General features: G+C 40.4%; 1 protein-coding gene across 2 annotated transcripts in view; it reads right to left on the bottom strand.

Moving 5' to 3' along the window:
• Positions 1–6051: 6051 nt before the first annotated feature.
• The window catches only part of negr1 (neuronal growth regulator 1), a 130270-nt gene continuing 108424 nt past the window's right edge, over positions 6052–27897 (bottom strand). For both annotated transcript variants that reach the window (XM_018673137.2, XM_018673138.2), the window contains one exon: positions 6052–13482. In XM_018673137.2, coding sequence (XP_018528653.1) covers positions 13382–13482 — 101 coding nt within the window. In that variant the 3' untranslated portion in view covers positions 6052–13381. The remainder of the gene's footprint in view (positions 13483–27897) is intronic.

Below are 27897 nucleotides of genomic sequence, written 5' to 3'. Positions count from 1 at the left end.
TTGATATCAGCCTCCATGTTTACTGTTCATTCTCTGCGATCAGAGCTGTTTTATGTTACTGCTAATGCAAACTGAACATTTACAACTACATTAAAGTAAAAGATGGTTGCCTTTGTAATCCATTACACCTTTTAATGTCACAGAAAACCAAACTGATGTGAGAGCTGGCTGTGATTGTGTATTACAAATGAATCTACAAAACATGGTAATTTTTGATAGTGGATCAGTTTAAATTGTTGACTGACCTTTTTAAATTTAAAACAATGTGAGTTAGATACTCCAGATGCTCTCCAGTTGTATTTCTAACAAAGTAGCTGCTCAGTGAGCCATGTTTTTTGGGGTGTAGTGTAGTGCTGAAATGTTAAGTCTTTCAACTTTAAAATGGCCACAAAAAAGAGGACATTTTAATATCTATAGTTTCAACTGGCAAAACCTCATCTGGCTGATGAAGATCATGATATTATCAAAAACTCCAAGGTCAGAAATGATTAATCTCAACTCTCAAAGAAGATTCTGTCGTTTCCAATTCGTCTATCAAAAGTTCATTCTGGAAGCTGCAGTTGTGATGAACATTTAATACTAAAATAAAAAGTGACATTAATTCTTCTGGCAACTAGATATTGCCTCTAAATGTATGTGATTAAACTCTAAATGTCACCAACTGAGGAAACCGTATAAAGTCAACTTTGAATGGATATTTGAAACACAGGCTTTAGTCCCTGGGTGGATTCATGAAACACTTTTGTGCTGTTGCTGAAATCCAGAGTGGGATCATGTTGAGATTAAATACAGACTCTGCGTCATGTGTGGGCTGCATATATCCATGATTCATGTAGTTAAATGTGTCGTTGTAACGTTTACAATTGCAAGAAATGTCACTCTGTGGCCAGTGTAGCTGAACAAGGTGGTGTAAGTCCTTTTTGTAGGAGCCACAGGTTATGGAGTATTCAGATCTTATCTCTTGGCTCAAAGTATGGACCAGTTAACACTAGAGTTAAAATATGTGGACACACTGGGAATTTCGAAGGAGTCTCGCATGTTTCCAGTTTTAAAGCACTGTTGGGTTGTAATGACTGCTGCAATTTACATTGCTCTTTATTAATTTAGACCTACTGCCATGGCGCTCAAGCACCACTCACAAGAGACGCTCAGAAAAAATGAAAACATTTCTATGAATAAAACAATTTATTCCATAAACGATAGGCTGTGAATTATGGTGCATACCACTTCGGAGCCATCAAACGGAAGCTTCAGGGAGAAACTGCATGAGGAGGCATTATCAGGCTTGTCAGCACGGCCTGTCTAAAATAAATACCATTTGCATCTTTCTTCTATTTATCATCTGTTGCATTATGCCTGCTGTCCTCTCTCGTTGCTGATTAAATTTCCATTAGCCATGCTTACTAGTCGTGCTGGGGAGGGTGCTCCTGAAAAATGCTCTTTAAATGTGATTGCTCTGAGAGAGTCAAGGTTGGGTAATGACACGGTGGCATGATATATATTTTTTGGGATATACACCGTGTGACAGCGTGTCTGTTTTCTGTGCATTCCTGGCTCCTGTCTCGGAGGCTGGCAGGGGGAAAAAGGATATGCAAAGAAGGAGACTCCGTGAGATTGAAGGGGTGGAATTGAGGGGAAGATGGACGTTTCAATCGAAATGAAAACATCTTTTTGCGTACACTATTCATGTAATAAGATGAGAACCACTGCTTGAGGGTGTTCAGGAAAAAATAATCTTTCAGGAAGTGTGTAAGAACCAACGCTAAGCCCTGCATTTGCATTGAAAGGTGAACATTAGAATTACTGTAAAAATCTCAGCTTTTCAGTTTAGCTATGTTTAGATTAATAATCTACAACATTTTCATATAAATGATGTTGATTCAGTTTAGTTCAATTTCACTGCAGTGTGCTTTATAATCTCCACAACACATGACATGCTCTATCCTTAAACCCCCAATATATGCATGATCATTATAGGTAAAGTAATTTGGCTAATACCCAGTGTGCAGTGGTAAACACATAAAACTAGCGACCATCTTATAGAAGCTACAGATGACCACTTTCAGGAAGCAGGCAATGGTTTACAAAAGTGTGATGCTGCAACTTTCTCTAACTAGCTGCAGTTCTCCTTGGTTTCCTTAATGGCTAGCTGGATTGATTAGCGCAGGGAGGATGGGCGGTCGCGTGGCCTGCTGCCTCATTACTCTCAGTTTGCAGGTGTTCTCGATGCTTCGGTGCCCCCGCTGCTTTGGCACAGAGAAGACAGAGGACAGAGACCAGACCCACCTCGTTCATCTTGCGCGCTGTGATGGAGGTCATGCAGGAAAGCACTCTTGCTCAGAATAAGTCGCTGGGAGTGACAGATGGAGTTGCAGAACGGGAGGGGAATCAGCTCAGCCTCAAAGTGTTTCATTTGTTTTTCATCTCAGGAAGGCGACTGCAGCCACACTTTTGATGACAGCGCCCGCCAGGCTTACTTTATGGTTATGTAAGGCACCCCTGACTGTGTGTGTTTGAATTTTACTACATCTTGATGAAACTGAAAATGTGTGTACTGATTGCATGTTTATTGGTGGGCTAGAACAGCGCAATATGTCTACACATTGGTACGTTTACTTTGCTTGGGCACAGTGACAGAATAGCTGTGGTAGCCAGATAATAAACATAAAAATAATGCACTCATGTCATTTTATCAAGATGTATTGAACTGTAAAAGAATGCAAAATATACTCATGTACACACACATGTTGAAGTCCAGAAATATGAGTCTAGAAGAGAACAGGGTGGGTGAAGATTTGACTATTGAAGCCAAACACATTGCCTAGACCATGCTTATGCTTATAAACTACTAATGTGTTTTACAAATTATGTTTTGGTGGGAAACATGATTGCTACCTGGATTATGGTCACCACATTTATACACAAAGTAGGACTAACAAGGGTTTGCATCCTCAGTCCCACATGTGGTTAAGTTTAGGCAACAAAAGCAGTTTGGTTAACGTCAGTGAAACACATAAAAAGCTTATCTCGCTCTGAAGAAATGCAACGGTACCTCTTGAGATGGTGGACTCTATCTCAGCAGGGCTCCACATAAAAGTACTAAAAGATGCTAACATATATACATATATTGTACTCGTATGTACATGTACATACAAGCATGTTCTTAGACACATTTGTGGAAATCCAATACAAAATCCAATACAAACAAACAGGTACAACCAGTGGGTCTGCTGGTTGAACTGATTCAGATAAGGTAATAATTTCTTGAGATTTTACTGGGACAGATGTCCTCCTTTGGCAAGATATGTGATGACTGGAGTCCATCTGTTCAAAAATAGTCTATTTTCATCCATAAGCTTGCTGTAATGTTTACCTTCTAAAGAACAGTTGTGTATGTCTTTTCCTCCATTGCCTGATTGTGGCTGGTTGGTTTTCTAACCAGCAAACAGTTACCACGGTAGTTCTTAACAAGTACATTTTGTGACCACAGAGAACAGTTCCTACATCTCCCAGTACAAAGTAGCACATCAATGTTTAAAATAATTTTGATCTCAGCACATATGTCTGCACAGAGTACAACTATGGGTGTGGTCATCAATTTGCCCTCAGCCTCTTCAGCACAGTGGTGACGATCCTCTGATAAATATGGATGTCACTTGTCACTGTGGCCCTAAAATATCTTGTTTTTCAAGCGTCCTCTGAGCATTAGGTAACTGAAGAGAGACCACGGAGGAGAAGAGTCTGGATTGAGGTTAAAAACATTTTGCGCCATGGCAGATACGTTCATCAGCAAGGTTTACTGATTATCTGATAAAAACATTTAAAAGTTTTAGTTGTATGTATGTGTACTTTCTAGGAGGTAGGGTTATTAGAGTGCCTATTTGAATGTCATCAGCAGAGATAGAAACGCAAACACAGATTTGTCCTTACAAGTGACAAAATCTGAGGGTATGTCGTCAGCCAAATAGCCATCTAGGTTGTCAGAATCGTCCTAATTGCCATGTTAGAGCAGGGATCCGGCTGGGACACAGGTCTCATTATTCTCACTTTCATTTCACAAATACAAATTCTTTCTTCCCGTCTTCAGCCGCTGTCACTTATTGTTCCATCTCTGAGCAGAGTAGTTCTGGATCATAAACTCCATCTCCTCACATTTGCATATTCTCATATTCTGCCTCAGCTGTCTCTGCAGGTGAGAAGGTAGACCGTCATAAAAAAAAAGAGAGAGAAAAAAAAAAGTTTCAGGCTATGCCAATTGCAAGGACATTGCAATTAAGCAATGTGACCAGACCTGTTGTTTAAGTCTCTTGAATTTATGCAGCTTATTGTTGTGTGGTGCATTATCTTGACAATCTTTGTGGGCTTTAATTATTGGAACACTTAAAGTGTGTTGTAGAGTTCATCAGTGCTGTGTAACACTCAACACAGGGCTGCCAAGAAAGAAACGAGTAGGTGGGCGGGGGGCAATTAGAGTGTAGAGCAGCTTCCACTCAACTCTTGTCCCACAGGAATTCTGTCCTCACATTTTGGTTCCAGTCAATAATTCAGCCACTGGATTTAACCATTTGTCATCATATCAAACTCCCCATTGCCAGCGTGACCGGCTTTTAGTGGGGATGGAAAAAAAAGAGCTGTCAGGGTGGAGGAGGAGTGCCTCCAGGTCAGCTCATAACTAAAGAAATAATAGACTCTCACTGCTAGAATTTTGTTGAGCGGTTAGTTAAAGAGAGCTTTTCCAATAAATCTCCCTTTCAAAAAAACAACAACAAAAAAAACAACACATGAATGTTCTGAAGCCTCTATTGGTAAGTAACAACCAGAGCCCTTACACATGGCTGTTACAAAAATGATCCATGTTACAGTTTCTGATCTGGGAACGTTGTAGTTACAGTTCATTTAGGTTTGGGTATAAAAACAACACGATTATGGAAAGCTCATGTTTTTGGCTATTAATGGCCACCTATGTGACACTGAGGCAAGGTCCTACCTCAGTGAGTCTCAAGGTGTTAACAGGTCCACAACAGGTTAAATGTCTGGGACTCCCCACCAGTCAGTTACAACTGAAGACCTGAAGAATTCATTTTTAGCCACAGTAAGAGCATGGCTCTAGGGGTGGCAACACTGGTCTTCTACTTTAGCCCCGACTGAAATATCTCAACAACTACTAGATACACCAAAATGACATTATGTGAAGACATTCATGGCACCCAGAGGATGAATCCTCCCCTTTGTGGGGCTAATGAGCAATCATTTTCATCAGGTAAAGGTAAATATAGTTCATTTTAGGCATTTAATCACTTTAGTGTCTTTTTTCTATTTCTATACATAATCATTCTATTACTTTCAGAATAAAATCATTTATATGTTCCTGTTTACCAAAGCCCATACATGCTTTGTAATTATTACTCAATGTCAGGGACTTGAACAAAGAGCACACACACGTTTCTTTCATTTTGCTGCTAGTCACGAGCCTCTTGCAGGAAATCACACAGTATCTGCTCATTAAATAGACGATGGGGATATTTTTAGTCTGTAACATGTTGTTATGAATAAATTATTGTATTCCATTGTGGCTGCAGAGAGAGTATGTTCAGTCAAAACCCTTCTCTCTTGAACACATATAAAAGCATGACAGTGTTGTCCACAGCACAGAGCTTCACTTTGGTAAAGGTCACATCAGTTCAAACACAAACACAGTCAACAATTCCATCATCAACTGCCATTTATTAGTATCAAACCACTGCTACAAAATTACATCAAACATGATGAAAATGGACTTGCATACGTGCTATACACAATGTAAGCTTTAAAGTAATTTAAGTACATGAATTTTCTTATTTCTGGACAAATATCAATATATATATTTATATATATTATATATAGATATATCAATGCCACTTAAAGCCATATATATCATTCCAGTGATCTAGAGCCTATAAATGTACAACTATATCCCTGGTGGCTAAAGGACCCTCATACACATTTAAGTAAACATTTCCATTCCAGACTTCTCATCACATTATTTTTCAGCATGAAGATTTGATTAAATAAAAACAAATAAAAAAAATAAGAGAAACAAAAGTTCAGACAGAAAACTTTAATATGTTCCTTTCCTCCTCATTGTGTCCATTCCCATTTTTTGTAAAAAGAAAACAAAATGGCATAAGTAAATATATTCATTATACAGAAACAAACTGAAGAAATGCTGCACCTCATACGCTGAACTCTACTAGAGGTCACTCCATTTAAACAAATACAACACTGAAGACACATACTGTATGATGGACTGGTGCTACAAAGAACTGATTTGCTGTGTCATTCAGTGTTTATGAAACAATGTGTAATCTGCCTTTTGAGGCAGGAAAACAAAGGAAATAGGATTACATTTACTGTCAGCAAAATGATGACATTTTCTCTATGGCAATCTGTTCAATCCCTCATGAAAACTGACAATTGCCCGGGAGCCTCACGTGAAAACTCCTTGCTGTGTGTGATTCAGTCACTGGCGTCATGAAGAGACCTGGCTTAGATAGCTTGCTTTAAAACCCAGGCATTATCTCAGGCTCTGCATCATTGGCTGGCAACTTATTTTCCAGTTCAGTGGAAATAATGAGGGACAGGTTGACAAATACTTGATGCAACCTTCTTTTTAAAATAGCACGTCCCCCCCTACATTGGCAGCTGCCAGACAATCAGATTTCAAAGAAAACTGAGAGTCACACCAGTCAGAAATTACTCACTGTTTTTGTACCAATTGAAATGTTCAAGAGAAGGAGAAAGAGGCCTAAAAAAAAAAAACAAAAAAACAAAAAACCTTGAACGTTTCTTTTTTCTTTTTCCATTTAGAACAGAATCAAACTGGCCCACAGACTGGTTATAGGGAGAGAAATTCAAGTTTTTTTCCCCTCCTTCTTTGACAGGAGGGATAGCTTTTGCCTGCTATACAACAAACATATCTACCAGACTGAATGCTAGCACTCAAGAAACAGGGGTTTTTTGATACTGACAACTCAGTATGCTGCTCAGGGGAGTGGGATGGTGACTGCGGGAGCCAGGCAGCAGCTCCAGCGTGTAGTATGACACAATCTCCCAGTTAAAACTGACAAAGGCACAGGAAGGGTTTCATTAACCGCAGGGTCAGAAGGAATCCCTCTCTCACAAACACCTCCAGCCTCCTCTCTGTTCACGCTGGCCGTAGACGCCTTTGTGAAGAGCCAAACAGCCGTTTGACACCATTCTAGTCATTTCCATAACCTGTAGCATATGATGCCTTAATTTTGCTGCAGGATAATGCTGTTTCTATTCATTTGCTGAATGAAAACTGCAAACATTCAGTTTTTAGTGACCAAAGGACAATACACTGCAAAGCCTTGTGTGCTGAAAACATGTGCTGATAGGTTGAATATTTGTTGTTGTAGTTGCAATACAAAATGACTCATTGCAGTGTTTAATTCATGTTTGTCTTTCAAGACTGTAAATGCCACTTGCAATATATTGCCTCACCTCCCTGCATTGGCTCTTATTGGCAACATAGTATGTGCTCTGCAGTAACACACTGTCATAACAGTCTCTGAGTTTGTTATGATGTTTCCTACACTGACATCCAGAGTCACACATCATCCGCAAAATAATTCTTGCTTGTTTGTTTAAACTGGGGTGTTTTTTTTTCTTTCTTTTTTCTTTTGCTTTTTTTTTAACTTCTTACTGTGGCACGAAAATTGTAGGTAGTGTCAGATACAGTATGCCAATCACAGAAAAATAAAAATAAAAAGAATAAACATGCCTTTCAGAGCCCATTCTAAAGAAGTGAAAACAAACAGCGAGAACAGTTTATGTGCGGTTTAAAAAGGGTGAAAATGATTTGATCCCTGCTTCTATTTTCCTGGAAGATAAATCCACACGACTGCATTAAAACCTATCGATTCTCTGGTCATAATTATCTTAATTATGATGACATATAACTGCATATAATTCAATTTTTTATTTGTATTCTACATTATTTGGGTATTACATGTGTCACAATAAATGTTTGATAAACGCACTTCAAACAAGTACAAACGCATGTAATTAGATGAATTATCTATAATCTGCGTGGAGTTTGCTTCTGTGCCGACGTATTGAATGTTTTGTTGTTGCCAATTGTAATGAAAACTATTCTGCGAGCAAAAGACTGTATACAAGAGCTTGAGTTGGGGGAAATAATGCTCTAAATAAGGGCTGGTTACGATTGATGAAATACTTTAAAGGCACATTCAGTACAGTACGTGACCTCCTCTGAGACTGAGTTTAAACAGCTCTTATTTTACAATGCAACAAATCCAAACTTGTAATAAATGCATTCAAACAGAACAGTATGATTCTGATACATCATCAGGGTGAGAGTTGGAGGATGCTTTGAAATGGGAAATTTTAAAAATTCAGGGTGGGGATTGTGGGGCTGCAATAATGCGCACTAGCATGAATATTTAAAATCCTCTTATCTTAAATTTAAAAGTGGAGAGGTTTTTTTTTCCCCCCTCCGTTATCAGCTGGGAGCGCGAGGTGAGGCAGTGATATCTGCAGGTGGGTGGTGTGGCCTCTTTTCAGCTTGTACATCGACATGACTTTTTCAGCCAAACTTTTATGAGGTAGGTCACACACACAATCGGATGTGTTAGTTGAGAGTGTATTCAGGTCAAAGGATGCTCAAAAGCCTCGTGCTGCTGCGAAAAAAAAAGGTATAATCTACCCCAGATGCGTTATTGGATGGAATGTACAGTGGTTTTTATGTTTGTAAATACCTCCAGATCATGTATACTGAGCGACACACTCCAGTCAATAATGACGATGCAATGCAAACGGTGATTAATCCTATGTACTGTGGCATCTGGCCATCTGGGCTCAGCAGGCTTTATGCAGTGTTCGAGGGCAGAGGGGAGGGGATCAAATATGCATGATACGGCACAATTAAGATGACTCAATAACTCAAGCTGCACTGTACAAACAGACCTATACGTCCCTCGTGTCCCTCAACCTGGAGAACAGTCCCAGCAGTGTGTGTAAGCGAGGTTCACTGAGGGCAATAAACAAAACAAAATTGTGCCCTGGTGAGTGCTCAAACATAATATTAAAATGATATGAGAATGGATATTATTATTTTAGACATATAACTTTTGATGATTATGATTACATTAGGGAATGTTCAGGAAATGATTGCTCAAAACTGAACATTTTCAAAGATCCTGAACAAATACACCTCTTTTGTTTCACCAGGGTTTCATTTTATTGTCTTATTGACTCCTGCACCAAAGCAAATTCCTTCTATGTTGTTGGTACATGTTATTTATTGATAACAACTACATTACTGTGATACTTTTGCTGGATTTTTTTTTTTTATTATTATTCCTATTATTACATTCAAAACAGGAACTGTGTGTAGTGTTAAATGCTGCATAATTGTCTGCTGCTGGTAATAATGACAAAGATCTGTTAAGTCACATCTAACAGTAAGGCTGTCAGATATCACCTAAATGGATCTTTGCTATATTTATCCAAAGTGTAACTTAAGCTAACACTAGCTGTTGTAACATTAGCTAACTAATTGTGGTTCAGCCCTAAATTTTCAAAGATCCTGATTAGGTTGATGCAAATGTGTAATGTATAACTGACTATTATTTTCTATATACTTGATTTAGTTGACCGTAAATAGACGACTGAAGATATATAAGATAACACTGTAATTGTAAATTGATTCAATTTTAACATTAGCTAACATTAGCTATCACAATGTTAGCTAAAGTAACGTTAGCTAAGGTTTCATTTGAACAGACAGAACATGTTGCAGTTCAGTCATGAATTCTCAAAGAATCTGATATATGTGATTAAAACATTAATGTGTGATGTCCCTAAAAGTGTATCTGGGGGATTCTGGCTGCACTACTCAGCTGGTCATTTTGAATAGCAAAAAGACATAATCGTTGTACTGTGATGTTTAACCTCTAACAAACAACATTTGTCTGAGTGCACAGGCACCAAATCTTCATTTTGTAGTATAGATAACTCACGAAATACATGTTAATAAAGTATAAAAGTATAAAAATGAGAAGCCTGTTAACAGCTTTTGGGAAACGTTATGTTTTAAAGAGGACACTGTTGCAATGGCTCAAACCCTCTTGCAGTGACAATGACAAACCCCTTTGAGTGCTCATAAACTCAGATATGGGTTTATATTGTAACATGAAGACTTTTATTGCAAATAATAGTGATTCGATAAAAGGGACTTGTTAATACCATTATTCAAAATAATCAACATCCAGTACATTTCATATGGAATACTAGCATGGTCTTAACTGCTTAGACAAGCAACCAACATAACTCCAGACTGTCACCAATGTGCCACAATAATTATCATGACTCTGAATAGCAGTTTTAGTTTATCAGCAAAGTCGATTCAAATAAATCACAAACAAACATAGCCTGGTGATCTGTAGGAGGTATGTATTCTTAGACCAGGTTTAAGAACCAAAAAGTTTTTTTTTTTTTTTGGAAAAAAACTGGTTCCATTCATAAAAAGTATGAATATCTGTAAAATGGCCACCTCAAAAACACAGGTTAACTTTGACATGCAGCACAACCATACTCTCTGCACATCGTCAAACACGCAAGTGTGTGAAAACTATGACTACACACTGGCTCTAAAGATCAAAAGGTATCCTATTTTCTCCAAATATACACACATTGATTCTGTTCTATAATACTGTTATATTGGTTCACACCCTCTCTGTTTCAAAAAGTAGGTAATTTGATTGCAAACATTGTTCTTTTTAATGTACTCATCTGACAAAAAATCAACAACAGTTATGGCATCTAAATGAACCCGACAACATTATAAACTATGCCATACTGTGCCTCATTCAAATAAATGTCACATATTCAGTTTTACATGTTTCAAATGTATCTTTTATACATTGTTTTCATAAAGGAAGAGAATAAATATATTTCTGACCCATTTTCATTATACCTTAACATTTAAACAAGATCATATGGTGCAGTATTTTCATAATTTGTAAAACAAGCTGATAACAATTTCAGTACAAACAATAAAAGAAAAAAAAATGTTTAGCAGACCTCAAAACAAATCACCACAAAACGTAAAAGTAATAACAGTGTTTGTGCTTTAAGTCTTTTAACTGCGATGGCTATTTCTCTATAGGTTTGCAGTTACAAGTTCATGTGAAAATACTGTGTGATCTCGGTTACTGTTAGTCCCTCGATCGCGGGGGCAAAATATAACACAATCCAAATCCAAACAAGACTTGCAAACATGTTAACCTGTACGACAAATACTGCATTTTTATCAGATGCAACTGGCTTATTTGAAAATACCTGCGAGAGCCATAGGTTGATAGATTACTTTTTACTGAATGTAATTCCTAATTTTGAATGGCTAATGAACATCCAGTCATCAGTAGTATGTCAAACAAATGAGTTGTATTTTACTGAGAGCATCTGAAAGTGTCCTTCTAAAAGGAGGTTAATTTAATGTCTATGGTACTATTAAGGCATTACAGTACAGTGTCTCTTTTTACACCATGGATTGAAGATACTTGAGGAATATGAATATGCCATGCTGACAATCTAGTCCAAAAGTAAACCCTTGCAATAACACTGTTTCTGATCCTTGATATGATTGATCTGAGTGAACAAAAAGCCAGTTTCCCCTATTAAACGACCTCATGGTTTAATTTATTCTGAACTCCTGTGGCTGTTCACCGGCTCTGTGGACACTGATCTGTGTTAAACTCGCTCTTCTTGGAGGAGCTGTTAGCACCTTAGGCCATGTTTGTGGTGATAAGCGTATTCATAATTGTTACTTTGTGTTCTTTTGGTCATAATTAGCGATGAGAAGGACTTAGGCTAGAGTCAAAGTAGGTTCATTATTGTACTTTTGTGTTGATTATTACCACATGTGTTGGTGTATTTACCAGAAATCTGAAGTTACATGGGCTGTGGCTCTCTGGAATTCAATTATTTGTAAATTGGTACAGTGAAGTAGATATATTTACTGTAAAACAGACTGTAATATATTTATGTATTGAATTATCTGTAGAGAACAGGAGAGGAATAAAATTCTGTGCTGCAGAATACTTCTTTCCCAGAAACCATTATCTAAATATCACGCCAGAAACTTCAAGCAACCTACAGTGTGCAGCTGTGGGTTTTCAGCCAGAAGATGATCAGTAGGGTAACACAGCAAATTCAGAGACAAAACGCTCTGCTCAAACTCCTACAGGAGGTGGCACGTTTCAAAGAACTGCATCTTTAAGAGAAAAGCTTGAAACAGTTGAACTCGGGCTCTGTGTTTTTCTTCTCAACTTGTTCTGACATTCACGTATGTGGACTCACTGAAACAAAAAAGTATGGAGATTATACTATAGTATTTATATTTTCAAGAAAAATGTAAACATAGGGCAGCGATGTTCCTCCCTTCGTACTGTACAAAGTCATGAACTGTGTTAATGTTCTTGGTCGAATGAGAAAAGCTGGTCCCACTTTAAAACAAAAGCCTACACTATATTAAAATATAAAGATACAATACAGTATACTTTGCTACTTTGATGGCTGCCTGATCAAAGCTGTTAGGCAGGCATAGTAACTGAAGGACCCATTTCAGAATACAACAAAGCACACCTTCAACACTGTTCATCCATCTATTGAGTAATCATGACAATACAGGTCCTGGAAAAGCCCTGCCTTTTTTGTTATTTTGTTTTTTTTTTCATGTTTTTTTCTGTATTTTTTAAGCACACTCCATAATCAAAATTTGTATTGTTAGGAATCTAAATGTCTTTCCTTTTCTTCAACAACCCATAATACATTCAATACAACATTGGTATGGTAACTCTGTGTACTGAGAGACTTGGCACAATTGCTTCTTTTTTAGCCAATGTACAAAAACGGATGAAAATGTCAATTTTGCGCCATCGGCCTCCCAGAGAAAGAGGCATGAAAGTATCTCATTTGGGAGGTTTTGGGGGGCTTTTGATATGATTGAAGGTGGAGTAGGGGTGGGAAAGGGGGTGGGGGGGTGTACCGGGAGTGAGCACTGATTCACAAGGTGGTCAGTCAATCAGAAAAAGAAAAGGAAAAAAACTGAAGAGAGAGAGGAAATAATAATAATAAAAAAACATCATAGTATTTACATGACAGATATTTCACCAAAAAGCAAAACAAAAAACAAACAAAAAAAAAACAACAAAAAGTTCCCCACACAAAGTAATGCTGATTATTTTCCCCTCACGGCTTTTCAATCAAACTGTACCAGATTGGATTCCAGCCATCAGCAATGTCAAAAAGGATTCATAAATGCTCTCGACAGTCATTGTGTCTGGGCTGGACTCTGCTAGTACACGCTGATGAAGGAGGAGAGAGCCAGGACCAGGTATCGGCAGGCCAGCGGGACGTGTGCACTTCCTGTGCTCCCATAGGGTGCAGTGTTGGGCGCTGTGGGCAGGAAACAAGAGAATCTCTGATTAGTTGTGATTGCACTTTCACTCTGCCGCACCCACCATTTGTAAACCTGCAGTCAGCTTGGTATGGTGCTTCCAAAAGAGACTGTAAAAGCTGCAATTACTGTACAACTGTCACTGATTTGAGCTGTTTTCTCGATCGTTTGCCTTTATAAGAGAAACTTTTATTTATTTATTTAAGTTACTCGAGACCATGATCACGTGGTATAGAGAATAAAACAACACACCACACCACAACACCACAATGTAAAAAAAGTACAAGTAAAAGTTCTGCATTTAAAACCCTAAAAGTAAAGAGATATTATCAGCTGAATCTACTTAAAACATCAAAAGTAAATGGACTTATTCTGAGACTTTATTATATATGACTGTTAATATTGATGCATCAATGCCTAAGGTACTTTAGTTCCCAACCTAGGAGTTAGCCCCCCTGCAGTGGGTCACAAGATAAATCTGAGGGGTCACAAGATGATTAAAAGAAACATTTTGGAAAATATGCTTACTCGCTTTCTTGCCAAGAGTTAGATGAGAAGCTAGATACTACAGCACTGCATGAGCCTAAAGCAGCAAAAATTAGTTTTTACACTTAGTGCAGATTAAGATTTACAGATTAAACAATGGAGATATAAAGTGTTTGTTAGTGAGCTTTAAAGGTGCTGGTAGGGTGGACTGGTGGATGGAACCTTTGGACAGAGCCAGGCTGACTGTTTCTGGTCCTCATGCTAACTTACGTTAGCCTGCTGCTGGTGGTAGCTCACATTTAGTGTACAGACATGTGAGTGGTATCAGTCAGAGAAAGTGAATAAATGTATTCATTTTTTTGGGAATAATCTCTAATCTTTTCTTTTTTGTGGTATATTTACCTCTTAGTGCCTAAAACACTGATTTAAATGAAACCTTGTGAGAAACTTGAAGAGGAGATGTCTCTTTGACAACTCACAGACACCTGAGATATGACAAAGGGCCACAACCAGAAACTCACACAGGTGTTTTTACTTATATGGCTTAATCAGACCTCTTCTCAAAACTGATTGGAGGCAGTCTAAGCTTGATTGACAGCTCTCTCACTCTACTGTTTATTTTGTTGCACATGTATGGGCAGGACAATTGACTTTATCATTATTCTTATTGGTCCACAGATGTGTGACATCATATGTATCTTCACCCAGCTTGAACCTGACCTGAGGTCTAATCAGCCTGAGTAATTGGAAACACCTGTGTGGGTGTGCAGGGCTTTCAATCTGAAAAGTAATTAGAAGAGTAAGTAACTACAACTGTCAAAAAATAAAGAGGGGTGAAAAGTATATTTTCTCTTGAAGTACGAGGTTTCATTAAAGTGAAGGGACCTCAATCAATGCACGATTAAGATTGTACTTTCTTTTAATTTGCACCACTGATTCTGAAATGTTCTAAAATACTTTTCTCCTGTCTCATCCTTTCCTAGCTGGGTGTTGAAACACTTCCCCTCTTTCATATCAGTGGTACAAACAAAGCCATCAGCAGAGAGAAGGGAACAGATGAGGGCTACACGAGGTCTTTTCTTCACATTCCTATCGAAGGCGGCTTTGTTTTGTGCTGTTTGTGTTGCTCTGACCAGCAGACAGCCACAGTAATATGAACAGGGCTCTCTGGAGAGCTGCGTCAGGCGGGCAGAGAGGGAGAGGGCAGCCTTTCATTTGGAGGGGCTACTCTGCCTCCTCAAAACAGGCACACTCTTTTAGCTTGTAGCTCAATAAAGCACACATCACAGGTTGCAAAACATGGCTCTCCATCAGCACACACACACACACACACACACACACACACACACACACACACATACATACATATACCTACATGTACAGGTCACACGCAGGCCTGCACACACACACATACACACTCGCACAGCACAGCAAGGCTGCACAAACAGGCTCTGCTCTACCAGGGGAAATCATGTGGTGCACAGCCCATATCAGCAGGGTGCCTCTATTTACACGGCCATGTAATTAGTTCACAATGTAACTCCTCTGATGTGGACCTCACGTTGCACAAACATACCGGGCAAAGCAACAGCATAACCACACACATACAGTCTGTGCTACTCGCTCAGATGCAGTCATGAACATATAAAGTCCTTCTCTTTGTGTATTTTTAAGGTTAGAAATGGCTCATTGTTGAAAATTTTTCTGAAGAGGATCCAACTGCGCTGCTGTCATTGTGGACCATGTATTTATTCAGTAAGAACCTGCGCTGGTTGTCATTAGAGAGGCACATGGCTGTTAGAGAGTTAAAATAAATACAATGATGCAGACACTGATTTTTTTCCCCAACCAACATAATAGCTTGTTGGTGACAATTTTCACCGGAGATGCCACGGGGAGAGTGAAAAAAAAGACACATATCCATTATCAACTGACACAGCGCTGCTTTTACCTGATATTTTCAAGCATTATTTGTCAGGATTGAAGTTGTTTACCTATTAGAGTGAAAACTATAGCTTCACTGACAGAATGAAAAGGGGGAGGGAGAAAAAGGAAAAGTAGAGAATAGAGGAGCACAAATAGGTGCAAATTTTGATGATGGTGTGTGTTAGATGCACAGTTGGCCTGTGTGAACTGCAGCCTGCCCCTCCCCTCCTCCTCTTCTTTCTCCTTGCCTTTCTATCTTTGTCTCCCCTTTCTTCCTCATTCTCTCCCTTTGTTTCCCTCGTTTCTCTCTCTCTCTCTCCCTCTCTATCCAAAGTACAGGATAATGACACAGTTTTCCTGGGCTGTGAGAGCGAGCCGAGAAATGTAACCATGGCAACAGCTCCTGTCCTGCTCAGCCGGCCCACTGTTGCTGAAGCCTGAGTGAGCTGCATTGTGCTAGCCACGCTAGCAAAATCATTTGGGGGTTTGTCTACGTGTGTGTGTGTGTGTGTGAGGCAGTGGTGATGGTGGATGGGGAATAGGCAGATGTCACTATTTCCCATCCTCAGTTTCTCATCTGATCAGTGTCAGTGTAGTTTCTGGCTCAGTAAATGCTGCAGTAATCACATCAATATCTTGTACACAACTGCTTTTCATGCAACAGTTCAGGGAGCTCACAAGGGTAATTACCAGATCTCTGCTATGACTGATGTTGACTGGGCCGGAGAGCGTAACAATAAACCTTCTCAGTACTTCAGGAGGGGAAGTGTTAAAATCAGGTTAGGGTTTAGTCGGCGTTCCTGCCTCCTCACGCGGTGTTTGATCCTGGGCTTGTTTAATATCTCCCTGTGTCACTGCGAAAAAACAGGGGCCTCCATTGTTTTGACTGTGTGGGTTGTAACTTGCCATTTTAATTAACTCCCCAAACAGGAACTGCCTGCAACACCATTACTCTGCTTATTAACATGAAGGGAATAGAAGGGGGAGAAGACACAGAGGCAGACAGAGAGCGAGCACAAGAAGAAAGACAGATACGTGGGGGAAAAGAACGGGGGAATCAAAGGAAAAGAGAGCTGGGAAAAAAGACAGTGATTGAAAGGGGTGTGAGTGTGAGGCTGCAGCAGCGGCGGACAGGAGAGAGAGAGGAAGAGAAGGTGATGGTGTTGGTGGTGGTGGGGTGTTCTCACTAAGCTCTACCTCTTTGGGGTTTGAATTTAATTGCCATGTACATCAGCAGCAAGCTACAATGAAGTACCAGAATCCCAGACAATATATCATAGAGAAACCAACAGTGTCAAGATGCGCAAACGCTGGGAAGACAAGCAGTGCTCCAAAGGGAGAGGAGCAGAGGAGATAAGTGGAGATGAAAGCGATACACTTCAATTACTGTTTTGCAACAGAATTGAAATGAAAAACTAAAGCCTCCCCAGCACAAGTCAGAGTCAGAGGAAAATAACAATCCCTGGTTTCTTTCCTCTGGTTCTGGACAGGAGCCATCAGCTTTAAATAGTGTGCTGGGAGTATGAGCCAGTCTCTCTCTTGTCCTTCTTCCCTCCCCCCTTATCTCTCTCAAATCTCCATCGACAGCAGTTTTGTCACCCACATATCATATGCTCAACAAATGCTAAGGCCCTGAACCTCAGTCACTGTTGACACAGATAATGAATCATACAGAAATATGCAACAGCGACACTCTATGCAGGGTTTGTGTTGAGTACCATCTCAAGTGTTATGCACCGCTCTGTAATTCGTCGGAACATCATCATTCATGAAGTATTAGCATGAGCTTGACCATCACCTACACTGGGCTCGTGAAAACATGCGCTCCATTCAGAAATCCTTCAATGCTGCGTTTGCTCGCCTTAAGCTTCATACATGTTCCATAATGCACATGTGAAAAGCGAGAAGAATAGGTAAAAGAAAAATCTCTCTGTGTTTTTGTACTGGATTAAGTCTCCAATTCCTTCATTTGTCATTTAGCGGATGATACATCCGTTGAGTTGGTCGTATCCTCCGAGCAGGCTGTCACAAGCGGCGCACAGACAGGCAGCCAGCCAGGCAGCATCCCAATCCCCCTGGGGACATGACTTCAGAGATGGGCTCCTCTGAGCAAGAGGGGGTTGGTGGCGGGAGGGGGGAGGGGTTCGGTGTCCTTGACCATCAATCAGTGGCCTCTGGTCCTCCCCCCCCGCAAGCTCCCCCAAGAGAGCCCGCATGAGACACTCCAGAGCCAGAACTGATCCTGCACACACCATGCTGTAAATTGGACTAAATCCCTCTACATGCAAGGTTCACAGCAGCCACCAAGGGTGTCTTTAACACACTACAGGAAATACTAAAAGCAGTGGGTTTTTTAGGGGATGAGGGGGCTTGCTGGTGTTTTGTAAATCGTATAAATGGAATATCATTCAATCCTCATGACATCTGATGAGGGGATGAGGGGCCTTCAGAAAATGCGCTCCGCTTCATCGTCTCCTAAGTGCTTACACACCAGGAGTGTGCAAGCTCTTTATAGAATGCGATCAAGACATTTTCCATGCTTTACCTCACTTCAATCCACTGACAGTGAAATACATTCGTCCCCTCCGCCATTCATCTTGCACCCTCTTGCCTATAGCAGCCTGCCATATTGAGTCGGCGCACAATTGACTCGCCAACCCATCAGCTCATTCATCCATTTCTCTCTCTATTCCTGCTTGTTCTTATACAAGCAAAATGTTCATCATGGTCAGATATGATGTTCAAAACTCATCACCTTCGTCTCCCACTGTGATCATCACACACTGCTGCTCCATGGAGTCCTCATTCACACAGACCTTCGAGCTCATTAGCCCCACCAATCATTTACATTAGTGCTAGTAATGAAAAGCCTCCATTAATAAGATGGCCTTCAGAGATCATTTACCCTCCTCCGCCTCCCAGTGCTGCCGTATCCTCACCCCTTTCCCCAACGCACTCCCCCCCTCTCTCTCCACATCCTGGTACCTGCCGGTTATCAACACCTAGCAGAATGCTTTTGTGGGGGGGTGGTGGAGTCCAGGCTCTAATAGCTCCTCTCAGCGTCAGTATCGGACTGGAGAGTGAATGAGCGAGAGAGACGGGTCACCTGATAGCTTACTGAGTGAGCTGGGGGCTCTCGATTGCAGGCAGGCTTTGGCCTTCAGCTTGACTTAATCAACGCCTCTGTGGGGTATCTGGACACATAAGAGAGCCCTCAGCACAGTGTGAGCTGGGGGAAGGAATCCCGACAGAGGAGACATTTCCGGCATCCTCCACAAAGATACTGTTCCTTTTCATTATTGATCAACCTCTCTCTCTTACAGTCTCCCTTTCCTCCTGCTCCTTCTTCTTAAACAGAAAGTATATGTGTATGCCTTTTATTTGAATTGAACAGTCAAGTTATGAGTCTGGCATTCGAGGGAATACAAAATTCAGAGTGACCTATGCATATGTTTATTGCACCTATCAATTCAAGGACATGCTTTATGCAGGAAATCAATGAGCTTGCAAATGATGTACTTTATATGCAAGCCTGATGGATAAATCTCCATTTTTTTAAATGTTTCATGAATTTTCCCTTGTAGATTTGTTTTTTTTCCCCCAGATCTAGAGGGTAAATCCACATCAGCATGTTCTGGGAATAAACAAATAAATAATTTTTTCAAAAGGCAGTACAGTGTGGATTGATACTTTCAGTGAGCATTTTTAATCACAGAGTTTCCAAAAGCATAATAACTCCATGACTTTGGCCGCTCCGGCTAAATCTGTTTAATGTTAGAGGCTTAATAAAATGCACAGGGACACAAACAAATGGCGTCAGCATGTAGCAAGTTCATGCAGCCCCACTTTTCCTTTCTCTCCCCTTACTGTCTCTATAATAATCTCCCTCTCATATTTGGGTCTCTCACTCCCACTCTCTCTAATAATTCCCCATGCCCCCGTCTCTTCCTCACTTTTTAATGCTTATCAGGGTTTTATTTCTGTGCGAGTCCTGCTGCAGGCCTGGGGATTTCGCTGAGTCAGCTGGTGCTTAGCTCCGCGCCCCTCAGTGATGACAGTGACAATCTGGCCAGTTATGAGAAATGTCTTACGACAGACCGACCGCTACTTGCATCTCCTTGAGCTCAGCTCCATCAATACAACCCGATAACATCTGATCTCCAACCAGGAGGCAACCCTCTCTTCCTGCCCTCACCGCTTCACCCATCTCCTTCGCCTGTAGCCTCCCAAAATAGCAATTCCCCGCTGTTATGTATGTGGGATTATGATAAGGCAGCTCTCTTTTATCAATTTCCATTATGGTGCTGATAACACAGCAGGGCTGAATGTAGAGGGTTAAGTGCATTTTCTTCTTGATGGATATAAGATAACTTTATCACTGCAGACTGCCTGGTTATCACAGTTCACCTGAGGCTAGTTGAACCTGACTGGAATTTGCTTGCACGGAGCAATCTCTGCACAACAACATGGGCTGCAGCCAGAATTTGCTCGGATGGTCATGCTGTATGCAGACCAATCCATATTTTTTGTTCATATTTACCTACCCTGAGCTGTTAATTGATTTCTCTCAGATCAATTCAGAGGTTTACAGAAATTGTTGGACCAAAAAGGGCCAAATCAATTGCCAAGTGATTAGCATGTGCAGTGGATTATTTCTAGCTGAGGCGCTGAAAAGACTTGAGGCAGCATGGAGGAGAAGCACAATTCAATGGAGGCGCACGCCATATGTTTACGTTAATTATTGCTAGCTCAAAGTCTGCCTTAGATAGTGTACGCCCATAGGCTGTGAGTGTCACACATGAAATATTCCTTTATTACGCCAAGACAAAACCCTAGGCAGTGAATGCACTCCAGTCTCTACTCCCTACCTTGTTGCTGACTGCCTGCGGGAGGTTCAGATAAAAGCTATAGTGTCCTGAAGTGAGCACCATTGATTCAGTGGGGTATTTTATTCAGCAGTTTGAGACAGTACAGGCGCACAATACCAAACCCAGTCTCATGTCTGTGTGTGTTAATACCCTCCTTTCCAATTCACACACTTATCTAGATATCTACTAAGAGGTTTCAACAGTTCAAGGTCTGGATATGCACGGGCACAACCTCCCACCATCTCCTCCCACAATGCCTGCTGCAGCTTTGTGGACAAAACAAACAAAATAAAGCCCTGATGCTACTTACACGACCCTCTTGTCACATGTAGCTTTGAGAGACTGCAGTCTGGAATTAATATGAATCCCTTTTATACTTAAACTAGAAAACTAATTGTGGTGCTGTTAATTAATTCTTAATAGCCTCTGTCTGTTGTCCTGGAGATTGGCTGCACTAAAAAGACTACAAAACGAAATCACTAATGTCAGTTGCAGTTAGTCTGGGGAGCGTTTTTAAGGCAGAAATTAGGAGTGAATTTGACGTGTGTCACACTGATGCTCTTTGTCTGACATTTCCATGGGCTTACTGAAGATATTAGAAATGAAACGCAAAGGATTCACTTCCTCTATTTCCTGTTATTGTTGTTATTATTACTAAGGAGATCAAATTCTTTACTCAAGTAAAGGTAGCAATACCACAATGTAAAATACTTTATCCTGCTTTTAAAATCTTGCTATATTAAAACAAAGTATATCCAGAAAAATGTGCCAAGAAGTATAAAAAGTAAAGGTACTTATCATGGAGACAAATTGTTATATTACTGTATGGCATATATTATTGGATTATCATTGATTACTACGGCATTAACATGTGTATAGCATTTTATTGCCATAAATGTTGAGATGGATCTGATTTTAAGTATCTAACTTTGGTGTTTAATCTGTGACAATGTCTTTGATTTGTATGGAAAATATTGTTCCACAATGTAACTAGTGATAGACACCTGACACCTAACCTCTGTTATCTTATGCGAACTATTAATCTGAAAGGATAAATATAGTGGAGTAGAAAGTACAATATTCCCCTCTGAGATATGAAGTAGAAACATTCAGTAGCATAAGGTGGGAATACTCAAGTAAAGTACAAGTACCTCAAAACTGTATCTAAGTAACTAACATGCTTTCCACCATTGTGCTTAGGTAACATTCTTCTACGCATGGCTAAATTTAGCTGCTTTTGAAGTGCTTCAGAAAATCACAACAGTTTAAGAGTAGACATGTCAAGGTGGTTTGATGCACCGAAAAACACTGCCAAATAAAAACAATGGGTGCATTGCAAAGTTAAATGTGATGCACATCCAATTTGCTGTAAGTGCGTTCCAGGGTTTTAGAAGTGCTGAGCTGTTTGCTCTCTATACAATGACATTAACTGTGGAACAGTCCTGGATGTTTAGGTTGCATGAATAAAAGACAAGACGGTATCACCTCACACTGAAACATGTCAGATCCTAAAAACAGCCCTTAACTCTTATCAGCTCCTCCACACAACCCACCCCAACTCCAAATCTACTTTAGCCTTTCCTCTGTGAGCTTATCCTCTCCGCAACACTGACACTATCGACGTGCAACTCATGGTTGCATAAATACCAGGACTGATGACTGGTGACACATGCTCTTTCCCTTTGATGTGGGACTTTGCTTGGTGACTGCGGCTCCTGAAGTCTGTGAGTAACACTCTCTCTGTCTTTGTGTTCCTGTTTTTCACATGAGGTCAAACATTATTGACTAGAATCACTGAGGGGAATGAGTCTGCGTTTACCGACAAATTGGAACGGTGGATTGACCCCTGGTTCAACTCAGCTGGGTACAAGGAGCCGCAAATATCAATACATCTGGTAAAACACACACATCTCCCTTTGTAGCTGAAACCAGAGCAAATGGATTCACATTTACATACAGTATTCATCATCAAGTTGACTCACTGATCTCGTGACAGTGAATGTGAGTACGGGAAATGTCACTTCAATTATATTGCATTCATACCATTAAAGGCAATTATGGGAGAATGTAAAGGGTCACAAAATATCCATATAAAAGGGAGTAATGCTATCTGTCTGGAAAATAATGATCAAAGTTCCACAAGCAATTTCAGCTAGAATTACCACCTCACAGTTGTATGCCTCTGCTACCTTGCAGTTTACATCCATGTCTGTGGAAACTCGTATAATACATGCAGTTAAAGCTTTTAAGGAATTTAATAAAAGACACTAAGTGTATTTTTTGGAAAAATGGGAGTTATCACGACAACGCTGTGTGATTCCAGTGAATACTTTTTTAGTGATAAACATGCTGTTTTCACCAAGAGATTATTTTTACAGAGGAGTACGGAGGACTCATCGCTGGTCACATGGTGCCAACTACAGTCACCTGAAGCTCAGTGTCAGCAAAACCAATGAGCATGTGGTGGAATACCATGTTCTACTACAAGTCATAATCTCTTCTGATCCTCAGTCGTGGTGCTGAATAATGGCCAGAAAGGTGTTTTTGCTGAACATTATGATGTTAAACTGAAGTTGACCTTTCACCCTTTGGACATAAAATGTCATCACTTTTTCATTCTTGAGTTATGGCAAAAATGTGTTTTGTGTGGTCACTGTGACCTTTGACCTTTGACTACTACAATCAGGTCATCCTCAAATCCAAGAGAACGTCTGTGCCAAATTTGAACAAATTCCCTCCACACATTCCTGAGATACAGCGTTCACAAGAATGGGATGGACATAAAAAAACATAACCTCCAGCCATGGCTCTCTCTGACATGGAGGCATAAAAATGTTGTTTTATTGGTTAATAAACCCCAGAATCCAAATACTGGGCTTCTCTATCAGTATTAATTTGTCTTGTGTAATGTGTGAGGAAAAGAGCGAACCAAGATCTCATCAAGACTACTTGTGTTGTTAAAACACTATTTCTGATTAAGGGTTAGGGTTATCCTATCCAGGCAACACACATGCCATGCTAAAATATCTCCAGAGTAAAATACACAGACATGATGTTGAAACAATAACATAATCATTCTCACTCTCTACAAAAGTCTTCCAGATTTAATTGCAGACATGCTCAACCCACAGTGAGAGTTTCAATTGTGCCATATAACAAATAACCATCAATTCCAACCCTCCGTATGATTCATGACAACTGTCTCGCTTCAGTCTAACAGCGCTCAGCTACATGTACACAGTAATTGAATTATTTTTCACCTTGAAAACAGAATTAGTCAATCTGGAGCCTTGTGGATTGCTACAAAGAGCATCTCCAGAAGTCTTTGGATCTCAATACTCTTTAACTCTGAAAAAATATCCAGACATCAAAGATACGGCTGGTGATATTCTATATTATCTTTGTTGTCTACAAATACCACGAAAAGATCAAAAGCATCAATCTGTTAGTCCATCTCTTGATATTTTACAATATCCCCAGCCTGTCTGTGGTAGTCAGCCCCAAATCCAGTCATTCCTACTGAAGACATTGTTCAAAACAAAATAATAATCAATTATATAAAAACCTTCAAAAAAGGTCAAATATTTTCCTGTGATAGCTGGTCACCGTAGATTTTAGTGAACCTTACTCAAAATGAGTAAACAGTGTGTTTGCAGGGGACTATTTTTAGCAGCAGATTAATACACATATGTTCCATTAGTGAGTATTTACAGCATCAGAGATGTAAACTATTACATTTGGCACAGACACTTGTTTTTCATAAGCCACTTAATCCAAATTCTGGAGGCAGCCCCAGTGACCTAATGGATAAGGCACTGGTTTCCTACGCCAGGGATTGTTGGTTTGATTCCCATCTGCAGTGTGAGTGGTACAGCGGAAGCGTGCTTGGCCAATAACCCAGAGGTCAATGGATAGAAACCATCCTCTGCTAGGTCAGTGTTGCCCAAATTTCCTCTGTCTGGAGATCAATAAAATGTTACCTTACCTTAGGGCCTGACTGAAAACTATATAGTTGATAAACTTGAAGTATTGATATAGTATGAATGAAAGATTATTTGGTAGAGAGTGAGCTCTGAAAATTTTGTGAGGCGATCTGCTAAAGAGAGGACATCTCACACTGTTTACTGGAACTACAAAAACACACAGCCCACTTGTGGTTGTACATTGGTGTTACAGAGTGGAGGTATAATCTTGGCTGGGTGCAGACTCCAGCTTGCAAAGAGCACTTTAACCAGACAAGTGACAAGTTTAAGGTAGTCCCGTTATCAAGTTACTGACAGAAGTGATGTTAATTAGCAACAACTTAAATAATGGCTAGTGACAGTTAGTTATGGCAAAAAATGAGAAGCTGGGAGTCCTTCACACTGTTCACTGAGCAGTGATACATTCACACACAACAGCAGTGCACTGTAGAGCGCGGCTGTGTTAAAGTACAGCAGCGCTACAACACTAGCAGACTGAGGTGGACAAAACACAGTAGAAAACAGTAAAGAAAGATCAGATTTTGATCAGCTTTATTCTAGCTGATACAAATCCTTCAAAATATGCCCAGATCACATCCAGTAGAATCAAATCCATGGGAGCGCATGGGAACATATCAGAGGAATATACTTGGATGTTTGGTAAAGTAACAGAGTGTATAGTTTTGGTGGTTCATACCGCTCCTCTCTAGTCTAGTTCAGAGTACATTAAGGTTTAGTTTGCTTTAGCACAAAGAAGAAGGTTGTCAGTGATCTCAAAACCACATCAATCAGCCAAATGTCAACATACAAAGCAAAAGACACACCAGTGGCAGACATGTAAAAGCAATGCAAATGAAGAGTCAGTGGTAAGGACTATCCCTCTGATGCTGATCTGTGCTAGCATTGCTTACTGTTGTGGTCAAAGGCACACACAGGCACACACAGGCCTCTTTCCAGTCATTTTTCTGGGATGCCAGCATGAAACAGCTCTGGGATGCAGATCTGTGGCTGGAGGCCCACTGGGAGCCACCCACCATCACTAAGATCTCCCCATGCTAGATGGCATTAGGAATAACAAATGTAAAGCAAAATGGTGTAATCCGCTCGTCTCTTTTCAAATGTGCTCAGACAAAAGCACCCGGGATTCTTCAGTGCTAATTAACAGTGTCAATGGTGACAGGACTCTGGCTTGTGAGTAGCTCAGCCCATTGATTGTTTCAAACACGTTACAGTAATTCAGCAGGAAGAGGGGGGACTTGGATTAAAAAAAAAAAAAGAAAAAAGGACCGTTTATCACTGGTGTACTGGGTCCCGAGATCATTTTGCCAAAGGCATCTCTCAGTGTGCTCACTGACCTTTCTTCATCATTAGTGAATGTAAAGAGGGTGGATCCTTGTCAAAAGCCTTGAATAACTCATCAGCTGCAAGGCCAAGGGAATAGTAAAGGGTTAATGGTTTCTGTTTGGGGCCTTCGAGGCTTTACCCTTAAGCACTTGCATTTCAATTCCTCTGCTGCATGAGAAGAACCGAGGATGGAAGCAGAGGACTGAGATAGCAGTGAGCTGTGCAGGATGCATAAAAGTGTTTGTGTGTGTGTGTGTGTGCGTGTGCAGGGGGTTTGTTCTTCTATGTGTGTGTGTGTGTGTGTGCGCGTGAATGAGCGTGCCCATGAAGAGGTGTATCATTAACTGTCAGCAACAACCCCCTAGCCATTCACCACTAATGCACCCATCCACACACACACCACCAACACCAAAATGGGAGCATACTCGGTATGTAAGTGCTTATACAGCATGTGTATTTGCATGTGTGTATGTGTTCTGCACTCTTTATTAGTCTCTAGAGGAGTGTACCACACACAGCGACACCACTCCAACTTGCACTGAGAGCCTTTAGCATCAGCAGAGGGGCTGGCCACTCTTTAGCGATGTCGAGGACGTCAAATGGCTCGGAAATCGAGCCAATAGAACTAACCTTATTTAATGGCCAGACATCCAAGCCATTTCCCCAAAGAGAATGCCATTTCTGAATGTCACGACCTTTTCTAAACGCGTTTAAAAACCTCCAAGGTCTTCAAGGTGTGGTTTGTCAATAAAAAGATTTCCAAGACTCGTGAGGAGTGGTAAACAGAGAGAAAGGCGATGCATATGCACAGCTTCGAGAGGATGCTTTATTGTAGATACTGTCATCTGCTGTTGGGTTGATTGAGAGGTTTTTCCTGAGGCTTGTGACAGTGATTGAAGCTGAGTGTGTGTCTGAGTGTGTGTCTGAGTGTGTGTGCTAGATGAACTTTAGTGCACAGTTTTAATAGCATAAATATAAGAGAAAAGAAAATGATTTAAGGGAACCTGTGTGTGTGTGTGTGTGTGTATTTGTGCATAGACAGTGTGTGCCATTTAGTGGGTGATGGGAAGCATGGACTGATTTAAAGGTAGAGGGGAAATTGTTGTTAAGAGCACCTTTCTCTGTCCAGGCCTCTCTGAGATAATTGTCTGCCAGAGTAAAACAACACTGTGCAGTGGCACTGCCGCACCAAGTTCATCCTGAGAGGGCGGAGTGGCAACACTGAAGACATCAAACTTGACAAAAGAAGTAAAGACGGTATTAGAGAAAAGATGAGGGGAAGGAGTCTAGGGTGTGATTTGAGAAGACTGTGGACAAAAATCTCTGCAGTGCCATAAGAACAGCACGTATGGATCCACATAATCGATAACACAATGTTTCTGGAGATGAAACAAGTACAGGAAGTCAACAGGATTCATTTAGAAACCTCTCTCTGTGGATGAAGATAGGAAAGTGAGGAAAACCCTACTTAAGAACAGCAGCAGTGAGCCCTCCCTATCACATTTCCTCCAGGATGATCTTGCATACAGAGTAGAGACAAAATGCGTTTAGACTTGTGCTGTTTGTCTCGGGGCTGTTGTGATTAAGAGGAGCTTGAATTCTGTTTCAGCCAAAGTTGGATGAAATGCAAATCAGTAGACAATACGGTCACATCATTGATGACCGGTGGGCATTGTCATGCAAGCGCTCTAAGTAGGAGTTAAAAGTTCAATTGATGGAGTGAGCCGAGAACACGGCGAATGAACTCAGGTGCACCTAAAACAAATCTATGACACCTACAAGTTTTAACTGTTTAGTGAACACTGCTTCAATCCAGTGCATGGATCTG

This window comes from Lates calcarifer, linkage group LG17 (genome assembly GCF_001640805.2).
Source record: "Lates calcarifer isolate ASB-BC8 linkage group LG17, TLL_Latcal_v3, whole genome shotgun sequence".
NCBI lineage: Eukaryota > Metazoa > Chordata > Actinopteri > Centropomidae > Lates > Lates calcarifer.
Note: the sequence above shows the minus strand (reverse complement) of the source record. Positions and strands in the feature narration are given on the sequence as shown.